Here is a 25396-nt window from a genome sequence, read left to right as displayed (position 1 = left end):
CTACTTGAAATGCAGAGTATGTGAGATGAGAACAATCATCGCGAGAAAGAAGAGTAACATGCGAATTTTGGATTCACATTAAATGCCCTAAGACATTCTAAGATGCAGTGCTATCGTGAATAGATTCATTCTGTAGAGAACAGGGGATCCTTGAGTTTTGAGGCAGTGGTGTTAATGGGACCAGACATTTAAGATGTATTAATTTAGCAGGCTTGTGTAGAGTCCAGACCGACGAGAAATAGAAAAATCTGGCATCCAAATATTTTGAGCAATTATCAGACTTTTTCATGGCAGGACTCCCTTACATTTGAAAAAATTATTGAGGATCTCCCCCAAAGAACTTTTGTTTATGTGGGTTTTACTGATATTTTGCCTATGAAAAATTAAACCTGGCATAATTATAAACTATATCATTTACTTAAAATAAGAAAAGAGAAAACTACCAAAATGGCAGATGAAAACATAAGCCATGTTGATAACTGCATTAAATATGAATAACTTAAACACTGCAATTAGAAGCAGAGATTATCAGATCAAATAGTAAAATAAGTCCCATTATATGCTCTTTCAGAAATCAACTTTATATACAAAGACAGAGATAAGTTACAAAGAGGAGGAAGGAAAAAGATATATCATGCAAATACTAATCAAAAGAAAGCTAGAGTAGTGTCTATACTAATCAGACAAATCAGATTTAAGCTTCTGAGAAAAGACAAACAGGTTATTTCAGTAATAAAGCAGCCAATAACTCAACAAGATATAAGCATGGCAGTCAGTGGAACAGAAAACAGAAACGACAAAGAAAAATGAAAGAAGCCCAAAGGATTTTCTTTGAAACAGTTAACAAAATTGATTGACATAATTTACTGATATACAGAGAACAAAGTAGTGATTACAATAGGGAAAGACACACGGGAGAGGGTAAAATGGGTAAAGATCATCAACTGTATGGCAACAGAAAATAAAATTTGGGTGGTGAGCATGTTGTGAAGTATATATAGTACAAGTAGAAATATAGTGTTGTACACATGAAACTTATATAATGTTATAAATAAATATGTCAAACTATTTCAGTGTATGAATAATTGAAAACTGAAATTAACAGAAGAAAAAATATAATTTATAATAGCATCAAAGAAAAAGCAAAAAATAATTCACAAATGATGTACAGGACCTGTATACTGGAAACTACACAATATTATTGAAAGAAATTAAAGTAGAACTAAATAAGTGGAGAGATATACCATACTCATAAATCACAAAACTTGGTAAGATGTCAGTTCTTCCCCATGTTGACCCACAGATTCAATGCAATCACAATCAAAATCCCAGTAAGCTTTTATGATAAAACTGGTTAAGTTGATTCTAAAATTTATATGGAAATGCAGAGATCCTCAAAAAGCTAAAGCAATGTTAAAAACAATTTCATTGTGCTTACTAATTCTTTCTTTGTTCTTCTGATTAGTTTTCAGTCAATCTCTGTTGTCAATGATTCTGCTTTACATCTATTTTTCCTTGGAACAAAAAACTTCTAGAATTAGATCTAAGTTATAAATAAGGAAAATGAGTTCTTTCACTCAGTAAGCACATACTGAGGTAGAGGCTGAACAAAGAACTTCACCAAATAACTAACATTTCTTAGTGAGTAACAGGTACTTCTATCAGTATAGCTATAGTTGAACAAAATGGGGTTACTCATTTTACCAATCTGATGAGATGTTAAGATTCAGATAAGTCACCTTGTCTTATGGTAACTTATCTGAATGGAGAATTAAAAGCAACAGCAACTTAATTTTGCAATTAAAATAGTTTCTGTGATACAGCTGCACATCACAATTTGCTGCCACTAAGAAATTCTATGCACATGCATGCATGTTCTCATTTCCTTAAAGATAAAAAAAAGAAAATGCTTGAGATTCCTTTGTGATAACACCAGATTTTTTTAAGTTGACACTTACTTCAAATGAGATACTTTAATCATTTCGATGGGCGACTCATCATTACCTCGTTCACCACGGAAAGCAATGCTCCTGCCTTTAATTGTAAATATTAAACAAAATGTAAAAACAACACATGAAACGCGTAAGAAACTAAAAGCTATACCAATGTAATTTGATCAGTGGTACCTTCTAGTCTCCTCCTCACTCCTCCATTTGCTTTAAGCTGTTTCTAATGATCTAAATTCAAAACTAAATCAAAAGTATTATAAGACCAACACTGTATTACTTGCATTCAAATATCTACTTTATAAAAGGATATTTTCATTTTTTATAGAATTTCTTAACGCCCTTCTGTGGTACCTTACAAATAATTTAATTTTAGAAATTTAGAAACATCAATTTCTAAAGTTTTAAGGCATCTATAGTAAAGCAATTATCTACTATAAAAACTACTGGTACATTCAAAGTATTATAAACATTTCCATGCTTACAAATATTAACTAATGGGGAAAACACTCTTTGAATAGGTATTTAAGATTTCTTGTCCCACGTGCCAAATACTCAACTACAATATTTTGACATGTTCCTCCAAAGGTCTCTATAAACTGAAATTGGGGAATATTAAGAATGAGTTAATAGCCAAAGAAGTTAAAGTTTTCTATAACTAAAAAAAAGTAAGTTCTACCTTAATTTTGAAAAAATATTTTAGTAACATCTCCTAGATTTCTACTTACATTAAACAAAAGAGAGAAGAGACTCAATTCAAAGACAAATGGATGCCTACATGTCTCCCTGCTCTTCAAGGCCATCACATCGAATCTCACTAATATTATTCGCCAAACACGCTACACCCTTTCCTGGCTCTGCTAGTCTGCTGGTCTCCTTAGAAGACAAGGCTGTAAAAATCTGTAATTTATGAACTTAAATGTCCTACCTAAGAAAAGTCAGTATCTTTTACTTAGAAATCTGTTCTTCAAAAAGAAATCTGTGAAAGACAGATTTTGAGTTATCTAAGAGCTCTGAACCTGAGCTGATGGGAAAAATGCACAGGCATGTTTTTAGTGAATGATACTATAGGACAGCATTTCATCCCTGGGCCACCATGTGACTGCAGTGACCAGTGTCAGTTTACCAACAAATCAGGAAGGCAGGGGTATGGGTCACCAGGCAGGTCATTTCCAATTAGACTGGAGCAACACTGGACTAACAGGAGCTAATTCTCTGAGGCTTAGTAACATAATCTGATACGTAAGAACTATAAATTGGAAACATGTATTGACAATATAAGGAAGCAACCATAAGTATGATTTACTACACACACATATAACTTTTGGTTGAAGCTACATACATTTATATTGCTAAGCCATTAAAAAGACTCCCCATAATTTTGTTAAAAAAAATACTTGAAATCATTCCATATGCTATATAAAAAATAATATAAAACCTTCACCTTACTCTGCTTTTAAGTTCTTATTTTGAAACTCACTGGGTTGCAGGTTTTTAACAATTGTGAACAAGTTACTTTACTGGAATAGTTCCTATTGTAATGCCTTTAAACTCCTAAATTAAGTTTTCCTACTAGTCAGCCAGAGAATATCAAAAGTTTCAAAGCTGAGCATTTTACAACAATCCTTGTAAGATTTTTAAGGGTTTCCTGAAAAGGCCAAAATTTTTTTAAAAGATTCCAAAGAAGTGTAACTACAAAGAGTTATTTTAAAACTGTACTTCTGGTTATCTGGAACAATGTACTTGGAAGTAGAACTGATATCCCATTTATGAATCTGTCCATTTGGGCTGATGGTACTCCATGGACTTGTGTTAGCACAATTTGCATACAAACAATAATGAGTCTTTTCTAAGGCAATTATCATTTTAAATATTTTAATAGTCTAAATACACAAACCTGTTGGAAGATCAACCAGTTGAAGTTCATTTCTCACTAATCCCATGTTGTTTGGTGTTGAGGTAGCAAAAGAAAGAAAACCAGTTAAACTCGTCCATTCAATACCCCTATATAGAGAAATTAAACAAGGATTAAAATTCTTTGTTTGAAAATTTTATTTGAAAATTCAGTTTTTTCTATGTCCTAAATTTTATTATACAAGTTAATTAAAGAACAATATTAATACAACATCTGAGAATAAATTATATATTTCCAACATGTAAGAAATTATTTCTAATTAAAACTTTATCTCCAAAGATAGCTTAGTTATCAGAAGTCATGGCATTAAAATGACTATTAAAATCTGGCAAAGAAGAGTACCAGATCATTGCCAAGAACTCCATTGTTTAAGACAAGTGGTATAGAAATATTCTGAGCAGACTGCTTAAAGTACATGAAGGAACTTTATCAAATTTTATCAAAATTCCTAGCTGGTTAGGAAGCCAAAATTCCTGAAGAAATACAGACTGAACTGTTAGATTGGAAGTGGATGAAAGCTCCAAACAGTTTATCAATTAAAAACAGCCTAAAAGAAAAAAATAAACATGTATTACAAGGCACGAACCTATCAACCTAATGCCCTGTGAGTCCCATTTCCTTGGGACTGGCAGTGAGTGAGTCCGTGTTTTTTTTTCCACTGACATAACTGGCTTAACCATCAATGGAAAATGAGAGGACTCAAGACATGTGAATCCATCACAGTAGTCACAAAAAGAAGTGAGAAACACTATTATTACTCTGCACTACTTACAAGGTAATGGGGTTTCCCTGGTGGCTCAGCGGTAAAGAACCCGCCTGCTAATACAGGAGACGCAGGTTTGATCCCTGCCTTGGGAAAACCCCCCGGAGAAGGAAATGACAACTCATTCTAATACTCTTACCTGAGAAATCCCATGGACAGAGGGGCCTGGTGGGCTACAGTTCATGGGGTCACGAAGAGTCTCTACTATACAAGGTAACAGAGCTGGCTGGGAGACAAGTCTAAACCTCTGTTCTATATGCAATTGCTCATCAGCACGTACAAGACAACAATATAATATCAATGGCTGCTTTCACAGTACAATGGCAGGGCTGAGGAACTGTGCCAGAAATTTTATGGCCTACAAAGCTTAAAATATTTGCCTTCTGTCCTTTATGGGAAATGCCTGCTGACTGATCGAATTTTCCCATGCCTACTCTAATTTGAATGCTATTGCTCGAGTGAGCATGATTGCTCTGACTACCTCTCACCTGCCCAAGAAAAGGTGTGATGGCTCCCGCATCACATCCACACTGCTCTCTGATTTTCAAAGCTACCCAGCAACACAGGTACCTCTCAGTCATCTGAACCTGTCTGCTATTTCAATAAGAGTAACTTTTCCTCAGTGACCCCTTGTGTATCTTATCTGTCTACTTGTCTTTTCTCAGAGGAGCAAAGATAATCCCAAGAGAACTGAAAATAACATTTGCAAGAGCTGGGAATTCCTGTTACCAATTTATACCTCTTTAAATGTAAACTTGTGTTGAAACAATCATTAGAGTGCTGAAAACTGAGTACTCTTCAGAATTTTCATGCCTGGAGTGGCCCCTTCTCCTCCTTTCCTCGACCACTACCTAGTTCAAGTCCCAGCTCCAGCACTTACTGGCTCTCTGCTCCTCTATACCTCAGCTCCCTCCTCTGCTGTGCAGGGGTCCCAACACTGGGTGCATAAAGAAGGCCTAGCACAGAGTCTGCACTGTACAGACTCATCATCACCATCAATTACTCTTTATTTCGAGATCTCTAACTCAAGCCGTGTTTTTTTTCATTAAGCCTCTCCATGAACTACACTCAAGCCACAGCCATAATGACTACAATATAAGTTGGTTAATTATTCACTGGAAGAGTCCCTTTGTCTCTTGTTTCTTTCTTTCCCCTAATGTGGAGTACTCATTAATTTTTCTACTTAGAGTGAGCACAATGAGAGAAGCAGCATTTTGGACTTCTGCTCTCTACATAAGTCTGATAGGTACAATCAGATCTGTTTACCCACAGAAACCTTAAGATATACTTCTCAAGTCTTGATGGAAATCTGATAGTCCGGTATAGTGATGCCGCTATCTCTAGACAGGAAAAATTTCAGTCCTCTCACTTTTCAATTATTATGTTAAGGATACATCTGTTAAGTGGCCCATAAATGCTGTTGTCAGTGCTATTAAGTACCCAGGACATGTGCCCAACTTGCCAGGCTAGGGAATACAGGTGCAAATGAGGCAGACTTAACTGCTGTCCTTCAAGAGCCCTGTGATCAGCAGGAAAGAGATATGAAACAAGTGCATCTGGAGTTAGCTATCACAAAAGGGAGCACTGCCAAGTTTAACAGGAGCTTGCACGAGTCACACAGAAATCTGGTCTCATGGGCCACACAGGGCTTCCTGGAGAAGCATTAAAGCTGAGACTCAAAGGGCAAATAGGGTTTTGCCCGAGCCTGAAAAGCTGAGGAAACAGTGCAGCTGATGGAGAAGCACTGCCCGAGACTGGAGACTGCGCTCTCTCCGCAGGGAGGTACCTGCCCTGGCAATCCAAGCACATGGCAGCGACTCAGCGAATTCTGCCAGATTAAAAGAATGGCGTCCAAAGAAGCCTCCCACGCCCCCTTATGTTTCTGAGTGCCTTTCATACCCAGAGAAGGGCTTTCCCCTCTGTTTACAGGCTGCCCCAGTGCTGAGGAGATAACAGAGCATGGGTGGCTGCTTATTTATAATTGAGCACCACAAGTATATTGCTTGTGAACAGATTCCAGCAGCAGCTTGTATACCTGACTCCTATTGATCGACTAAAAAAAATAAAAATCACGTTGGACTTCAAAGTGTACGAGATAAGGAGGAGATTATTTCTCAAAAGGAAAGAATGAAAACTTGTTAAACCGCTGAGCACAACACTGCTCCCAGGATTAGAAAACCACTGTCCATCTAGGTTTAATCATACACTGAGCTTATTAAAAAAAACTTGTAAGAACTATATAGCTCATGTTCTGACTCAGATAATCTAAGTTGGTTTTGTAGCATTCCTCACTATTGAACAACTATAACCTTAAAATCTACCAACAGATGTTCAGGCTCTGGCTCTTACAGATTCCCAAGTTCTACCTGTACTGGGGATGCTACACTGGCTATCTCCCAACACCAGGTAGTCTGAGGGGAGCACACACTTTCTGAAAAGCTTTGAAGTTCTATAATGATATGAAACTAACATCTGCAAATTTACAGATGAACAAAATGGAGATCATCTTACTTTCCACAAATAACAAAATGTACTCAAAGCAATACTGAGTCCATCAGTGTTCTGATACCCATATACATTTTAACAGTTTTTGACAATGAACATAGTATTGGGCTATATTATTGTAATTTTAGTCTACAGGACAAAGATACCAACTAATAATATAAAAACTCTAATAATCTAAGAAAACCTATATGTACCACTCCACATTATTTACTTCTAGGTATCTTCCACTGGATTATAAACCTCCAAGATTTTGTCTGTTTACAGGCATAAAGAAGAGATTCAATATATATTTCATATTTATAAAGTGTAACTGGTTAAAGCATCATGGTTTTGACAAACACACAGATATAAACTATCTATAGTTAGGTAGTCCCAGGCCATGTGTATGCATAAGACTGAAGTACTTAAGATTAGGTGATTTTAAAAAACACATTTAGTACAGGGTAGAAAAACCACTTTTTAAAAGTTGGCCTTTAATTTGCATATGAGTATCTAGAATGTATTGGGTTTATTGCTAGTAAGTTCAGCAATTTTTATAACACATCTGTGAAATTTCATAATGGTTTTTAATTATAATACTATAATTGCATTAATTGAAACACAAAGACAGCAGTATTTTAGCATCCTCTTGAGCACCATCTCTGAATGTAAAATGTGAATTATCTTTAAAATAGCAATTAAGAGGAAAATTTATATTTAAAAAATGAGCATATTTACGAGATCATTCACAACACTAGCCTGACTGAGTAGCATACCCTTGAGAGTTATTTGGTACCCCAAGCAACACTTTATAAATAGTTTTTGTGTAAATAACAAATACTACCATAATGTGTAAATCATGTTCTTAGTGACATCTACAACCTGAGCAATCCAGAATAACCATCTTACTTATAGCAAATAGCTCACTGATTAACTAGCTATTATGTCTTTATTAAAGACTTCATATTGTGGTGATCATTTCACCACACATGTAAGTATTATTACACTGTACATCTGAAACTAATATACCTTACTGCACCTCAATGTAAATAAATAAATAAGATTTCAGTGTTCAGAAAAAGATGAAAATGTGCTTGATTTCCCAGAAGCATGTACCAAATTCTTGGTATTAATCTTGGCTTAGTCAACATTTTTATCTTACTGCCAAATTGTTTCCAATTAATCTATGTGAATTTTTTTATCTGAAGACCCAGCACAAGGATGCTACGAGCTCAGTTCTGAAGCCTAAAAGGCCTAGACTGAATTGCATATACCTTTTTCACAGATGACTCTATAATACTGTTTCTTCTTCTGTAAATTGGGAATAATAATAGTGCCTACTGCATAGAGCTGTAGTGAGCAATCAATGAAACAATGAAAGCAAAGTATGAACATTTAACATAATCCTCAGAACAAGTATTGATTAAATGATGAGTTTTGACTCATTGCTGTTTGCCATAAAAGGGAACACTGCACACAAAATCCAAGGGTGAGAGGAAATGTCAATACATGTGGGAAAGAAAGGGAGAGAGAAGGAATCAGTGGCAGCAGAGACTACTGAAAGGAGAGAAGACGACGACCAACAGTCTGAAAGGATCCCAATAGATACCTGATGCTTCTGAAGACATTATCCCCCATGTAGGTGTATTTAGGGAGATACTGGGGTGGGGGTGCGGAATAGCATAAAGTGGCGATAAACAGTCACTTAGGCTGTACCGAAAGATCATGCATTTGAAAGATTAAGGCAACATTAACTCTCAGAAAGTGAAGAGGAACTAAAAAGCCTCTTGATGAAAGTAAGAGTGAAAAAGTTGGCTTAAAGCTCAACATTCAGAAAACGAAGATCATGGCATCTGGTCCCATCACTTCATGGGAAATAGATGGGGAAACAGAGGAAACAGTGTCAGACTTTATTTTGGGGGGCTCCAAAATCACTGCAGATGGTGACTGCAGCCATGAAATTAAAAGATGCTTACTCCTTGGAAGATGACCAACCTAGATAGCATATAAAAGGAGAGATACTACTTTGCCAACAAAGGTCATCTAGTCAAGGCTATGGTTTTTCCAGCGGTCATGTATGGATGTGAGAGTTGGACTGTGAAGAAAGCTGAGCACTAAAGAATTGATGCTTTTGAACTGTGGTGCTGGGGAAGGCTCTTGCGAGTCCCCTGGACTGCAAGGAGATCCAGCCAGTTCATCCTAAAGGAGACCAGTCCTGGGTGTTCATTGGAAGGACTGATGCTGAGACTGAAACTCCAATACTTTGGCCACCTCATGCGAAGAATTGACTCATTGGAAAAGACTCTGATGCTGGGAGGGATTGGGAGCAGGAGGAGAAGGGGACGACAGAGGATGAGATGGCTGGATGGCATCACCGACTCGATGAACTGAGTCTGGGTGAACTCTGGGAGTTGGTGATGGACAAGGAGGCCTGGCGTGCTGCGATTCATGGGGTCACAAAGCGTCAGACACGACTGAGTGACTGAACTGAACTGAACTCAGAAACTTCCATCACAATCAGAAGTTGTGATGCTTCAAGCACTGACCCTTCCCATTTAGAAAATGCATTTATTCAGAATAATGTGTACGCTAAGGGTTCCCTAAGAATTTTAATATATACATGAGGCCTATAATTTATATAATGTACAGAAGTAAGAAAATAGCCTGATACATCTGTTCCAAAATCATCCAAAAATAACTGAAAATTAATAAATTTATATTTTACATGTATAACTTTATAATCCATCATTACCAGGGCAAAGAAAATAATATACTCATGTGATCAGAAAAATAATGCTATGGAGCAGGTAGGTATGTACTTTTTTATTTTTATTGAAGTGGTATATAATACTTTAAAACATAAAGCAAGAGGCTTCCTTCTGTCCTGTTAGCCTTCCCTCAGATACCTCTGCATTCAAAGAGCTCATGAAACAGATCATATGTCAAATGAAAGAATAAACGAGATTAATTAAAAATTAAAGTGACTTTACTCAAATTTTTCATCAGAAGGCCTACTATAAGATCTTTACAGAAATGGAAAAAAACTATATAAACTGGAACAAGGGAAGAGAATTATATCAAGTAAGAAAATAGCCTAGACCTTAGGAGAAATAAATAAGATGCAGAAATAAAGTGAGAAAAAATTCTTCACTGAATTAAGGTCCTCTATGAAGTACACAATTAGTACTCATCCTTGATGAACACAGCCATTAGTTGAACAAGAATATCTATTATTCAAAGCTTTCAGTCAAATAATCACTGCAGAGTATTCTGTGTAGAAAAGTCCATAAGAACTTTTTTGATATTACATATGTTTATGAGCTCAATATCCCAAAGACAGACTCACTTGACTTCACATGAATGGATGCTTAACTCCTTGTGCAGCAGCCCACTGGTGAGATGGTACACCAGGACGGAACCATTGCTTGTACCTATCAAAATGACATGATAGAGGAGATTTAATCTAGTGGAAGTTTCATATCTAACAAAAGTCTTCTCTCAAGATTTCAATCATTTTAAAACATCTATCTTTTATAAAAGGAACCTAAGGTAGGTGTGAAGGAAGAGTATATTTCTCTGTCTTCCCTCTTTTCAAAAATGGGTCTAATCTCACAGACTCTGTGCTGTGTTGTAATTAGTCACTCAGTCGTGTCCACCTCTTTGTGACTCCATGGACTGGAGCTCTCTAGGCTCTCCTGTCCATGGGATTTTCCAGGCAAGAATACTGGAGTGAGTTGCCATGCCCTCCTCCAGACAGTCTTCTCATCCTACGGATCAAACCCAGGTCTCCCACATTGCAGGCAGATTCTTTACCATCTGAGCCACCAGGGAAGCCCAAGAATACTGAAATAAGTAGCCTATCTCTTCTCCAGGGTATCTTCCAAACCTAGGAATCGAACCAGGGCCTCCTGCATTGCAGGCAGATTCTTTATCAGCTGAGCTACTAGGGAAGTTCCATGGACTCTATAATCTTACCTAAAGCCAGAAACAGCAAAATCTAATTCAATACACACAAAATTTGACGATGCACTTTCTTAAGCTTTTTGAATGTTTATTATTATAACTGGTCCTCAAAAACACAACCGTGCAGAACTCATTAACCAGATTTTTCTAGTTTTCTTTACAAAGATTTTTTGCTCTGTCTTTAACATTAAATACATCATAAAGAGATGATAAAGTACAGTGGCTAACTGTGGATTTTACAGTTAAATAAGCCAAAGTTTAAGCCCTGGCTCTGCCCTACACTCTTGCAGTTTTCTTGCCTGCAGTGCAAATCTATTTATTCATTGGAGATTAAATGAGAAACATATGTGTAAAACACTTAGTACAACACTCAGCACCATGTAAGGATGTGATTATTATTATTGCTGTTATCACTGTATTATGATTTGTAGTGATTATTATACCTAAAGCTTTTCACAGTCTCACATAATCAGTCTAAAATTTAATTAGAAGGGACATGGCCACTTGAGAAAGTAATATTTTCTTCAGAAATTAATGTTTCAGCCCTTAATATGTTTTTATAAGTGAAGCAAGAAAAGTGAACAATGTTAGTGGTTGCACAATCACTTTCTCATTACACATGACTAGAAGAATTAATGGATTCATACAAAGCAACAGATTGTAGAAATAATATAATAATGTGAAAGTGAAAGAGAAAGTCACTCAGTTGTGTCTGACTCTGCGACCCCATGGGATTTTCCAGGCCAGAATACTGGAGTGGGTCGATCTTCCCAACCCAGCATTTTTAAAAATGCTAGGCAAATTCCAATCTTGGCTAACTTGCTGAATAAAGCTTCAGAAATTTCTTGTAAAACTATTCTAGAGAAATATGGTATTATAACTTTATATTTATTACCTATGCCACAATATCTTCTAGTTCTAGTCCTGAGAAAATATCTAAATTACTCAAACTTTTCAATTAGCAAATGTTCAAAATAATTATATGATTTCTATATTCTGTACATTTTGATGTCGAAACTATGATTTACAGGCCCTAGAAGGAGAAGTAAATCCAGCTGAGCTCTGTCTGTGTTTCCTAATGACTCTGCAAGACTTCAGGCACATATATTTTTTGCTTTTACTTTGCTATTATACTAAATTCAATAAATGACTTGCTATTCACTATATACCACTATAATATAGCTTATTCTACAATGGAAATCTCAGATTCTGATCAACTCTTATTACCTAACAATCTCAAGACATAATTTTCACCAAGAAATTAATAAAATCCTAATTGACAAATTAGGTATACTGACATTCAGAGACATACATTCTATATACATTGACAAATTCCAACTGAAATTTCAAAAAGAGGTTTAATATGAATCAATAGTTTCTAGAGCAAAAATTAAACATCTATTTGTATTTATATAAATCTGGATACCTATAAGCACAGATCACCAAATCTTAAATTCAAATCACTTTCAAAAGATGATAATGGAAAAAAATGGGGAAATAACAGTACCACCAAACAGTAATACTCAAATGAGCCATTAGGTCTCACAAGCCAGCCACTGAGCTAAGATACAAGGGCTGCAAGATACATGTGATCAGATTTTCCTTTTAGGAAAAAAAACAAAAGAATCACAAATCACATGTTTAGAGAACTGGGAAAAAACCAGAAGTCAAACCAATAGCATCTTAAGAAAAATAATGACAATTTCAAACAAATATTCTATTTTTTAAAATTTTAGAGAAATGAATTTTTAACCTTATATACTTAAAAGCAAATTAAAATTGGGTTTTCTCTGTAAAAGAAACCAGGTTAATCATATTACCATGAAATTACTCTGACAGCAAGCTGAAACCCAGACCAATTTTTTAAAAATCTAAAACATAAAAATTGCAATTTCAACCCAGAAGGCAAATTTTTAGTTTACAAAGAGCCACTTTGAACAAAATAAAACCAGGTTTAACATACAATTCTTAGCAAATATAGATTTTTGCTGTTCCTAAATATTAACTTTGACCACATTATTAGTTAACAAAAACTCAAAACAAAATGACATGTACAGGAGAGCTTGAGATGGTCCAAGAAAATACAAGCAGTCTGGTTTCAGCATCACACAGGAACTACCCTCCTGACCTTTCAGAAACACGTCCATAGTGTCAGAATCTCTGTCATCTGCCACCAGTGAATGAGTTATTGTTGTGATTTAAAAAGATTAACAGGAGAGGGGAAAAAAGCATTTCAAGATGAGTATTTACACAATTTCATGGAGCTTCTTCCTCCATTTAAAGCATTCTAAAGGAGAATATAGGCTTTTCTATTAATCAGGAAAATTTAATGTCTTAAAAATGTAAAATAGATATTAAGAGTTAAAACAAGAACTCACCAACAGCAAGCAATGGCTGATACATCTTGATGTTTTTTGTGGTCAATGGGGGGCACATCCGGATAGCGAACTGTGGGGAGGGCAGTCCTGAGAGCAGACCTGTTAGCAGGAACTTGAGCTGCACTTCCTGCAGAACGGAGCCTTTGGGATGTTCTTCCCCAGCAATTGCACTCTGCCCTGGTTTGTGATAAAACAAACAACAAAAAAATACATTAACTGCAACATATGCTGATCTTAAAATCTGAAGGAACTTCACAGTGGAAGTACTCTTCAGATGTCACGTAGCACTCTGGGGGCGTAGCTATACACTGGGTCTTACTTAGCTACGGGACTTAATTTGCATCATCTAATATCTCAAAGGTTAAATTACTCCAGAGTAATGCTATCCATAATTCAGGGGCCTTTGTCTTCTAAGAAACACTGTTTTAGCCAAAGTTGCTGGCTTCAGGGCATCAAAGGCAAATCGAGAAGGACTAGGGCTAGAGAACAGTTTCTGTACATGACAGATTATAGCATATTCCTGTCTCACTGCCTTCCTTAAGGGTTATGTTTCGATTTGATGCTCTTTAAAGTGCACATAAAATTGGTAATCACAAATAGGTTCAAAGAGCTCAAACCAGTCAAACCTAAAGGAAATCAACTCTGAATATTCACTGCAAAGACTGATGCTGAAGCTGAAGCTCCAATACTTTGGCGACCCGACGCGAAGAGTTAACTCATTGGAAAAGACCCTGATGCTGGGAAAGATTGAGGGGAGGAGGAGAAGGGGATGACAGAGGATGAGAAGCCTAGGTGGAATCACCAACTCAATGGACATGAGTTTGAGTAAACTCAGGGAGATAGTGAAGGACAGGGAAGCCTGGCTTTTTGCAGTCCATGGGGTCACAGTCAGACGCGACTTTGCAACTGAACAACAACAACAAAATGTGACTACAAAGAGTGCAGCAAAATTGAAACTTTAACTCACTGATAAGGGTTTTAAAATATTTCTTCCTTTGTATGTGTTAAGTTGCTTCAGTCCTGTCCAACTCTCTCTGACGCTATGGACCACTAGGCTCCTCTGTCCATGGCATTCTCCAGGCAAGAACACTACAGTGGGTTGCCATGTCCTTCTCCAGGGGATCTTCCCACCCAGAGATCGAACCTGTGTCCCTTATGTCTCCTGCACTGGCAGACAGGCTCTTTACCACTAGCACCACCAAAAGCCTGGGATAAAGTTATCACACAAGAATACGTGTGAGTGTATGTGCATGTGTGTTTATCACAGGTGGTGCTACTGGTAAACAATCCACCTGTCCATGCAGAAGACACAAGAGATGCAGGTTCAATCCCCTGGGTCGGAAAGATTCCCTGGAGTAGCAAATGGCATCCCACTCCAGTATTCTTGCCTGGAAAATTCCATGGGCAGAAGAGCCTGGCTAGCTACAGTCCACAGGGTGACAAAGAGTTGGACACGACTGAGCACAAGCACATATTAGTGCATGCGTGTGAACATATATATATATGTACACACACATATACACATATTGTGAAAAAGAAAAATGTAAATAATTATTCAGAGTGGGTGACGGGATTCTAAATAAACCTCTTAAACCCGTCAAGTTGTTTTAGTAAAATGCTATTATAAAATTGGTGGATATACACAAAAAAAGGATCAATCTGAATAAATGATCCCTTAGGATAAGCCATACAACTGATACTCATTTTTAGTAACAAAGATGGGGTCTAAAGCAATGGCAACAATTAGGTGCCAAGTTTACCAACTTTTGGCAGCTCAGAGCTGATTCCAGGAAACTGCATATTTCTCATCCAACATTTTCTGTGTGAAGTGATTCACAAAGTAGGGCAGATTAGGCCTTAATAAGCAACAGCCTTTATTCAATGAATATAAATCAGACCTCTGTACTTAACTGAATTGCTTTCAATTATCACTAAGTACATAGTGAATTTCAAATTAAAAGTTTAAAGTTTTAATTAAAATGTTTTCAAGTAACAAAGATTTAATTATTTAATACTTTCAAATCAACAACATTGTCAAGAACTGCTATACAATCTGTACCATTCTGTCCCCCCAAAAATGTAATTTATATCACTTAGATACCTAAACAGCATAAAATTTCAAACTCCTATGGGTTTCATATTACTGATTAGTTCTGTGCATGTGTGTTCATAATTCTTTTCACTTTAATAGTTTATATTAAGTGCAGACAGGGTCAATTAACTCAGAAAATTATGTTACTGATAAAATAAATTTTGCAAAACAATTATGTGTCTGAACTTCTTCATAGGGATTTATGTTTGAAAGGTGAAAAGAAAAAATTTTAAGTATGTAAGTTAGCATCAGTGAGCACAAAGAGTCCAAAACTGGCAGGAATTATGAGAATACCAGGGTATGGAGAGGTCAAGCCTTGCTTTGGTCACAGTGAAGCAGCCAGGACTAGAGGCCATGGCCAAGAAGCAGACTCCAGACAGGGATGATTATGACCACATTTCCACTAACTGGCTGTGTACTTTGGGGCAAGTTTTTTAATCTCTCCTGGTCTTAGTTCCCACATATATAAAATGGAAATAATAATAATAATACCTAGTCCACAGGGTTGTCGAGGTATTAAGTAGAGAATTTGGCACAGCATTTAATATAGTACTAAGCCCCCAATAAATGTCATCTCTGATTAAGATTAATAAGCTAATGCTCTTATTTCTAGTATATCATTTATCTTCATAGCATTTAAACAAACAAAAAGAAAGCTAGTAAATAATGTCCATGTTTAATTACATTATGGAATAACAAATATGGTAAAGAAAATCCTTTATAAACCACTGGCCACAATTTTAAGTGAATTACATGTCAACTCTGTTTGGCATATTTATAATTCCTAGTTGTATAATATTTGAAATCACCAACCCTCATTCTTCCTTGACTATATTCTGGCTCTATAATAACTAGATAAGTTTGAAATAATATTTTATTTGCAAATAAATATTTGTTGAAAGTAAGAATTCCCAACATAAAAATAAGAAAATGTAAGTCAAGAAGATAATTTTTTTCTAATATTGCTCAGTTAATTATTTCTTCAATAACTATTAATTGTACATCTAGAATGGGCAACACCCTGAGTGCTGGGGATGTAAGGCTGAGTTAAGCTCTGTCCCACCCTTGTGGTGCGTATAACCTACGGGAAGAAACAGACAAGTAAAATCACGATGACAATCGGCAGGTAACTATTAGGGACCACATAAATTTTATTTTATACCGCTCTGGTTTATTCAGAAAAGAACGAAGCTACATTTTTAGTTTCCTGAAGTACTAACTTTGATTTAATAGTAACAACAATCACTGACTATTACTTTTGTCCTTCAAAAAGTATACCTAACATGGAAGTCAGAAGGGAAAAAAAAAGTGGCTTACCAATCATGTTATCTAAGGAGAGGTCTGGGAGTTTATTCTGTAGGACTCCTCCAGGAATTCCACAGAAAGACACTGGTGAATACAGAGGTGACAGGCCAGAACTGCTGCAAAGATATAATAATTAGACAGTTCTTACATGTTTACAGTCTGCATCATATGTTAGTAACTCAAACTACTAACTTTCGATCATAGTATTCTATCCATTTTTTTACACTAATCATTAATCTAAACCACAAGTGAAATATCTCTAGCAGGTTTACATAATCCCCTTATAATCTAATGTCTAAAAATTTTTTACAGAAAAAGGCCTTGCTATTTTTATATGATTCTGGCAATCTTAAAAAGGGCGGGGGGGAAAGCAAAGCAAAACAAAAAAGAGATCCTATTGGTTCATTTACCTGCTCCGTGAATTCCGATTACAAACAGCCGACTTCAGTTCCCATATCATGACCCTCCCATCGCTCACTATGAGGGCAGCTGCATTCTCATTGACCGGACAACACACCATACTGAAGGGACGGACAGTTTTTGTCACCCTGATTGCATCACACTGGCTTCGTAAGTCATAGGTAAGCTCCTGGACAGGATCTGGATCTTAACAAGAGTATTGTTTTCTTTAAATATTAGAAAGCAACCATATTAATGTCACTGCTACTTGTTTCAATGTAAATAATACCACAATCAAAAAGAACATCATCCCTTCAACTAAAGCAAAGTTTGTCAAAAATGGCTTCCCTGTGTTTACAATTACTAATTTCTTCAGGATATAAGACAATTAACTTAGTGACTGTCCACACCAAGTTTAATGTCCAAAAGAGCAATTATCAAAATAGATTTAATATTTTTTAAATGAAGAAAATCTTTCAAAAAAAGACCAACAGATATATGATTAAATAATGAACAGTACACCTGTAGCCTATCATAATTTACTGTACTCTACATCACAATGGTGTGATCACTCACCTAGAGCCAGACATCCTAGAATGGAAAGGCCTTAGGAAGGATCACTATGAACAAATCTAGTGGAGGTGATGGAATTCCAGTGGAGCTATTCAAATTCTAAAAGATGATGCTGTGAAAGTGCTGCACTTAATATGCCAGCAAATTTGGAAAAAGCAGTGGCCACAGGACTGGAAAAGATCAGTTTTCATTCCAATCCCAAAGAAAAGCAACACCAAAGAATGTTCAAACTACCACACAATTGTACTCATCTAACACACTAGCAAAGTAATGCTCAAAATTCCCCAGGCCAGGCTTCAATAGTACATGAACCGAGAACTTCCAGATATTTAAGCTGGATTTAGAAAAGGCAGAGGAACCAGAGATCAAATTGCCAACATCCAATGAATCATAGAAAAAGCAAGAGAATTCCAGAAAAACATCTACTTCTGCTTCATTGACTATGCGAAAGCCTTTGACTGTGTGGATCACAACAAATTGTGGAAAATTCTTAGAGATGGGAATACCAGACCACCATACCTGCCTCCTGAGAAATCTGTATGCAGGCCAAGAAGCAACAGTTAGAATCAGACATGAAACAAGAAACTGGTCCCAAATTGGGAAAGGAGTACATCAAGGCTGTATATTGTCACCCTGCTTATTTAACTTATATGCAGAGTACATCATGTGAAATGTTGGGCTGGATGAAGCATAAGCTGGAATCAAGACTGGTGGGAGAAGTATCAATAACCTCAGATATGCAAATGACACCATCATTATGGCAGAAAGCAAAGAGGAATTAAAGAGCCTCTTGATGAAAGTGAAAGAGGAGAGTGAAAAAGATGGCTTAAAACTCAACATCTAAAAAATGAAGATCATGGCACCCAGTCCCATCGCTTCAAGGCAAATAGATCGGGAAACAATGGAAACAGAGTCAGACTTTATTTTCTTGGGCTCCACAATCACTGCAGATGGTGACTGGAGCCATGAAATTAAAAGACGTTTACTCCTTGGAAGGAAAGTTATGAGCAACCTAGACAGCATATTAAAAAGCAGAGACATTACTTTACCGAAAAGGTCCATCTAGTCAAAGCTATGGTTTTTCCAGTAGTCACGTTATGGATGTGGGAGTTGGACCATAAAGAAGGCTTAGCACTGAAGAATTGATGTTTTTGAACTGTAGTGTTGGAGAAGACTCTGGAGAGTCCCTTGGACAGAAGGGAGATCAAACCAGTCAATGATAAGGGAAATCAGTACTGAATATTCATTGGAAGGACTGATGCTGACACCAAAGCTCCAATACTTTGGCCACCTGATGCAAAGAACTGACTCACTGGAAAAGACCCTGATGCTGTGAAAGATTGAAGGTGGGAGGAGAAGGAGACAACAGAGGATGAGATGGCTGGATGGCATCACCGACTCTATGGACATGAGTCTGAGCAAGCTCTGGGAGTTGGTGACAGACAGGGAAGCCTGGCATGCTGCAGTCCATGGGGCTGCAAAGAGTCGAACATGACTGAGTGACCAAACTGAAGAGTAAGCCTGAAAATAATTGTATTTTACGAAAGATGTGAAAGTCACTTTCACCTTTACATAGCACATCATTCCATAAAGACATCAGTTTTATTCTCCAGGATAAGATTGGAAAAGACAACTGAATGCCCTGAAGACTTATTAACCTATGTCACTTTACCATGGAAGTGACACAGGTTTAAGACATTCCTTGCTAAAGCAGAAGAAAAGTCAAAGAGGTGTAATAATAAAGGTATATACAAGGTTGGACTTGTGTAAAAGAAATAGTCACAAAAGATAACATGTGCTTGGCTCATGGATACAGTCAAAAAGGGATTACAAAATACTACTGTTTTTGCTGCATACAGGAGGTGCATTATTATAATACCCAGAGATTATCTTGGGTTTGTGCTTTCTTATGTCTCATACTATAACCATATTCTATTATCTTAAGGCAGGGGTTATCATTAACTCCATGCTTTGGCTAGTATTTGCCACATAAAGCTTTAAAAAACAATTCTGAAAAAAAAATAAGTGATTATTATTGTGAGATATAAACTTACCTGGTTCCTCATTTGAAGTGGTGAAAATACTACTGTAAGATCTTCGAACACGTAAGGTTATACAACCATTTTCATGTAGGCAAAATAAACCATCACGTTGAAAGCAGGGAATTACCTTTAAATAGATGATGTATTTATTTTTTAAAACCATAGATTTTAAAATTATATATACAGTGAGACTCATAAACTCATATTTACAGAATATGGGCAAAAAAACAAAAACACAAAAGCACACATATAATCCCCTAATCCATCAATCCTAAAAAATTTGTCTTTATTTGTGTAACTTAAATAGTTCAGTATCTATCTCCAGATCTGTCAGAAGAATTTCTAGGGTTAAATCAAACCAATCAGAAGTCCAGAAAAATAAGGAATGTAAAATAACATTGTCAATCTTTAAATAAATAAAAAAGAAGTAAAACTAAGGACTTCTGCAAGACTATGCAAAAGTATAGATTATTTTTCACTATATAATTCATAATCAACTTTTGGTGATGTAATTTCTAAGCTGTAGATACCTGCAGAAAAGGAACTCCTGTTCGCTCTATTGCAATCACACCCACTGTCTGATTCACCTCAAGATCAAGGATTAAAATCTCACGAGGATAGAGCAGCAACATGTGATTCCTTTTGGAAGGCAGGTATGCCAACTGAAGGCAATCATTGAGAGTTATGAATTCTGCACTGGAAAAAGTAAACATTTACTTCAGGCATCAAGAAATGAGTCAGACTCACACATGAACATATGTACAAAACAGACATAGACCCACAGACACAAAAACAAACTTATGGTTACCAAAGGTGGGGTGGCTGTGAGGGAGGGATAAATTAAGAGTTTGGGATTAGCAGATACAAACTACTCTATATAAAATAAACAAGGTCCTACTATATGGCTCAAGGAACTAGATTCAATATCCTATAATAAACCACAATGGAAAAGAATATGAAAAAGAACAGTAATATGTATAACTGAATCACTTTGCTGAGTGTGTGTGCATGTGTGCACGCATGTGCTGCGTCACTCACTCAGTCATGTCTGACTCTTTGCAATCCCATGGACAGAGGAGCCTGGCAGGCTACAGTTCCCGGGGTTCTCCAGGCAAGAATACTAGAGTGGGTTGCCATTCCCTTCTCAGGGGATCTTCCCAACCCAGGGATAGAACCCACGTCTCTTGCATTGCAGGCAGATTCTTTACTGTCTGAGTCACTAGCGAGGCTCCATATAACATAATATGTATAAGTGAATCACTTTGCTGTATATCAGGAACTAACACAACATTGTAAATCAACTACACTTCAATTTTTAAAGATGAATCAGACTTTATTCATATCAGAAAAAGCTAAAAAAGGATTGAATTTTGTACTTTCCATATAATAACCATCAACGAGAATGTACAACTGTCTCCTGAAATAACCAACATGAGCTAGCATCTAAATATTAGATCTCTCCTCTGTGCCAAAATCCAAATTATGACAATAACACTAGATAGGCTGGAGAGATATGTTTCTAAATCATTGAAAGTTTAAAGTAAACTAGTAAGTCTATGATACGAGATGGTAAGTGACAGTACTATATAGCACTCATAAGGTACTACTGTCATTCTATTTTGTAATCAGAAGTACTAGATGGACTGCTGAAAAGAAGCCTTGGGATTAAAATAAAAGCATTTAGAGTAATTAGGGCTAGAGAACTGGATCAGGAGTCAATGGACTATATGTTTGGCCTTGAGCAAGTCACTCCCTCTACTCTGCCTTCCTTCACTCTTCAGCTGTCTTAAAGATTTTTTGGAACAAAGTTGGGTATTTTATTCACTTACCACAGAATTTTCTTCTGTGTAAATAAAAGAGGTGAAACAATATGAGGATTGTAAAGATTGTTGAAGAGTCTCAAAAATCATTTCAGTAATTTGTGATTGTTGTATATACTTAATCACAACTTTGTATTTATAATAAATTTACATATTTATTTCAATAGGAATGGGCATATAATTATGTACCATCTTCTTTTTATATAATAATTTTATTAAGGTTTTGAAATTTAAAGTAAAGTTAGATCAGAGGACCATGGAGAGGGATGTGGACTGCATTAAAATTCTGGCTCTGCACTTCCCAGTTGGGCAAGCTTAAGTAACAAATTTAAAACAATGTAAGACTCAATTTCCTCACAAAGATGAACATACGATTCATGAGAGAAAATACAGTATGTAGGTCATAAGTTATAAAACTATGCAGCTTAAAAATAATTATTTATGATACAGAATTACTGAAAAAGAAATAAGTTCTCAAGATACTTAAGGAGTAATCTTCAATCGTTTCAGCACAGGGTGGGGGATAAATTAGGGATAAATTTAACCAGCCTATTGTTTAATATATAAAACTGATATTTATATATCAATTCAGAATTTATAGAGCAATTTGTATTTTACCACATTTTTCAGGTAATTACCCACAAAGTCTAGATAGAATAATCTTAGTATACTAAAAATAAAAGCATTTTTAAAATGAATTCCAAAAAACTACCAAAGCAATAAAAATATAAGAACCACAGCACTGGGAAAAAAAACAGAAATCTATTTTTAATGCATAAAATTAGTCCTTCAAAATAAAATTTTATTCAGTTGAAATTTCTGAAATGAACAAAAATATAGCATTTACCAAAAGAATGCTTATTAAGTATCAGATACTATGATAAGGACTTAAGTTTCTGAATCTATTAATCTTTATAACAGCTCTATGAAACCCTTTAAAACACTATCTTGGCTGTTGAAAGAGTGAAATCTGAGAAAGATTAAAATATACTCCAAGTCACGGAGCTACAGTTCCCCTAGAATCTTGGCCCTTAACCACTATGGGAAACCATCTTTACATGCAGAAGAAAAACATTCATATTTTACTGGCTAATGACATTACACAGCATTTAAGTCAGGAAAATGTATTTAAAATCATAATCCAGCTTTTGCCCCCCAATTTTTAATGTGTTCAGCGGCCCCCATCTTAGAATTGTTCTCTCTCACTTTCAGGAGTCAAAGATGTTCACTGAAAATTAGTGGGGGTTGTTTACTGCATTACTGGCAACAAAGACACCATGCTAAGTGCTAAATCTCTTCTTAGAGGAGAAAACAAAAAATATTTTTCCTTTTATAAATTCAAAATTAGAAACAAGAAAGGGTAACATAAAGAAGAAAATCAATCTTAATACATCTCCAAAAATGATATTTTCAATGAACAGATGAACACTGAATTACACGAATGTTGCTGCTAGTTTTATACTTGCAACTTACCTAGGTTTCTCTTGAGTGATTAAGATTTTCACTTTATTAAGAGCCTTCTTGGCCCCTGTGGCTGCAGCCAGCTTGTTGTGAGCTGGGCTGGAGTGTGGACTGGATATGTAAACTTTTTTCCCAGGGCCTGAGGGAGGCTTGGATGGAGAGAAATCTGAGATGAATACAATGCCCTCGCTGGTGAGTACTGTACTGAGAGAAGCGAAACTCTGATTAAAGTTTAATCATGTTTAGCATAGAGTTTTATTCCAATACATTTTTGAGAGCAAGGTAATGATAATTTTAATAATAAGGAACTGGCAGTGTTATGCAGACATAACATAACGGGAATGTTCACCAAGTTAAACAGAAACAGGTGGTCCATTACAATTCATCAGAGGCCTCCAAGCTTAGCGCTCTAAATTAATGTTTTATATTAAAAAGATATCAGAAGGTTACTGGCAGAAAGAACAAATGTTTGTTCTTCCAAATAAATTCAGTGTACAGACTTTCATTAGAAACCTTTCTGCATTATACCTCATAACTTCAAAATCCAAAGACTTTCAGAATATAAAATTCACCGAAGAGGGAAAAAAACCCATATACGAGATTCTTCATATCACACTTGGCAAATTCAAATATTTAACTTGTTGATACCAATTTTTTATCATTATCATGAGTTGCTCTGTCTAAATTTACTTCCTTTTTCTTCTTGAGTGTCAAACTGAAGCTTGGAATGTGCGAAGAGTGTTTTCACTTAATATCTACAGTAAAAGTGCCAACAGTGGCTTACTAAGTGTACAGGAAACAGAAATATTTTATGCCTTTTTATGACTGAAAAAATAATCCCCCTCACAACTGGGGCCGACTAACATCTGCTGCTGCTGCTGCTGCTAAGTCGCTTCAGTCATGTCCGACTCTGTGCAACCCCATAGATGGCAGCCCACCAGGCTCCCCCGTCCCTGGGATTCTCCAGGCAAAAACACTGGAATGGGTTGCCATTTCCTTCTCCAATGCATGAAAGTGAAAAGTGAAAGTGAAAGTGAAGTTCTCAGTCATGTCCGACTCCTCGCAACCCCATGGACTGCAGCCCACCAGGCTCTTCCATACATGGGATTTTCCAGGCAAGAGTACTGGAGTGGGTGCCATCGCCCTCTATCTGATCATAAAAATCTTATCTACCCTGGCTCTTGGCAATGAGTGAGGCTGCTTTAAAGACAGGGGACAAACCATTCAAGAATTATGACAACCCCAGCACATTCAATGAGCAAATCAAAGATGTTAGGTCAACTGATGCTTTGAAATTTTGTGCTTTCATCAACTAAATTACAGAGATGCAGTAAATTAACCTGAAGCTTTGTCTCCATTTCAGATTATAGAAGGCATCCTTCAAGGTCGAAGTCTGTCCCGTCCTTTTGTGATGTCCTCACTCCCTGACTCTGTCAGCTAAGCCTGCTCTCCTCAGAGCTCCCACAGCACTGCCTTCCATAGCAACCTAGTGAGTGCACACATATGTTCACATATACACATTTACACATACAAAGCCTAAACACACCCTATTGCAGTTATTTATACAGCTGTGTTTCCCATTTTAATTTCTACTTGTCTGACCTTCTGTCCCTCTGTCAACTCACATACCCCTCAATAAATATTGGAGATACAAGTTGGAATTTTGAGTCATTCAAATCCAGGGAAGACATTCTTTACCATTCTTTACGTCATCTCTTTGAAGTTGTTCATCAAATATCAAAATGAAGCCTACCTTGACCACTTTATCTAATACAACAAGCCCACTCCCACTCCCTTTATCTTGTTTTATTTTTTATACCATTCATAATACACTGCAGTGTACTAATTCATTATGCTTATAGGTTACCACCTAATTCTTGCTCACTAGAATGAAAACTTTATGAAGGCAAGAATCCTTGTCTTGGTTTACTGATATATTCCAGGCTCCCAGAACACTCCTGGCATATAGTAAGTAAAAGCTCAAGAAATATTTGTTGGATAACTGAATAAAAAACATTTTCTAAATAATTTGGTCACAAAAATATCTGGCTAGAATCTAATTTTTAGATCAGTGGCTCAGTAAAACATTAAAGTATATTGGCAAAAACAGTCTCTGCAAGAAAAAACTCCCTTGGGCTTAGTCTGTTCCTGACATGCATCTGTTCATGGCACTCAAAAGGCTTGGAATGAATTAGAACAATATTTTGAAAAGGAAGAAATGAATTTGGCCACAGACTAAATGAAACCCTTGACTC

At 36.3% G+C, this 25396-nt stretch overlaps 1 protein-coding gene across 6 annotated transcripts in view; it reads right to left on the bottom strand.

Annotated features, from left to right (window-relative positions):
• Positions 1–25396, bottom strand: part of WDR11 (WD repeat domain 11) — a 54543-nt gene that overhangs the window by 20672 nt on the left and 8475 nt on the right. For 3 of the 6 annotated variants that reach the window (XM_040254879.1, XM_040254877.1, XM_040254881.1), the window contains 9 exons: positions 23154–23340; positions 20391–20556; positions 19873–19987; positions 17257–17452; positions 16859–16962; positions 13450–13626; positions 10455–10539; positions 3844–3950; positions 1959–2034 (listed from right to left, as the gene is read on the bottom strand). In XM_040254879.1, coding sequence (XP_040110813.1) covers positions 1959–2034; positions 3844–3950; positions 10455–10539; positions 13450–13626; positions 16859–16962; positions 17257–17452; positions 19873–19987; positions 20391–20556; positions 23154–23340 — 1213 coding nt within the window. Of the gene's footprint in view, positions 1–1958; positions 2035–3843; positions 3951–10454; positions 10540–13449; positions 13627–16858; positions 16963–17256; positions 17453–19872; positions 19988–20390; positions 20557–23153; positions 23346–25396 lie in introns of all 6 variants that reach the window. The other 3 variants (XM_040254880.1, XM_040254878.1, XM_040254882.1) reach the window with 2 other exon arrangements.

Source organism: Oryx dammah, unplaced genomic scaffold (genome assembly GCF_014754425.2).
Source record: "Oryx dammah isolate SB20612 unplaced genomic scaffold, SCBI_Odam_1.1 HiC_scaffold_14, whole genome shotgun sequence".
Lineage (NCBI taxonomy): Eukaryota > Metazoa > Chordata > Mammalia > Artiodactyla > Bovidae > Oryx > Oryx dammah.
This window is presented reverse-complemented; position numbering and strand designations above follow the sequence as displayed.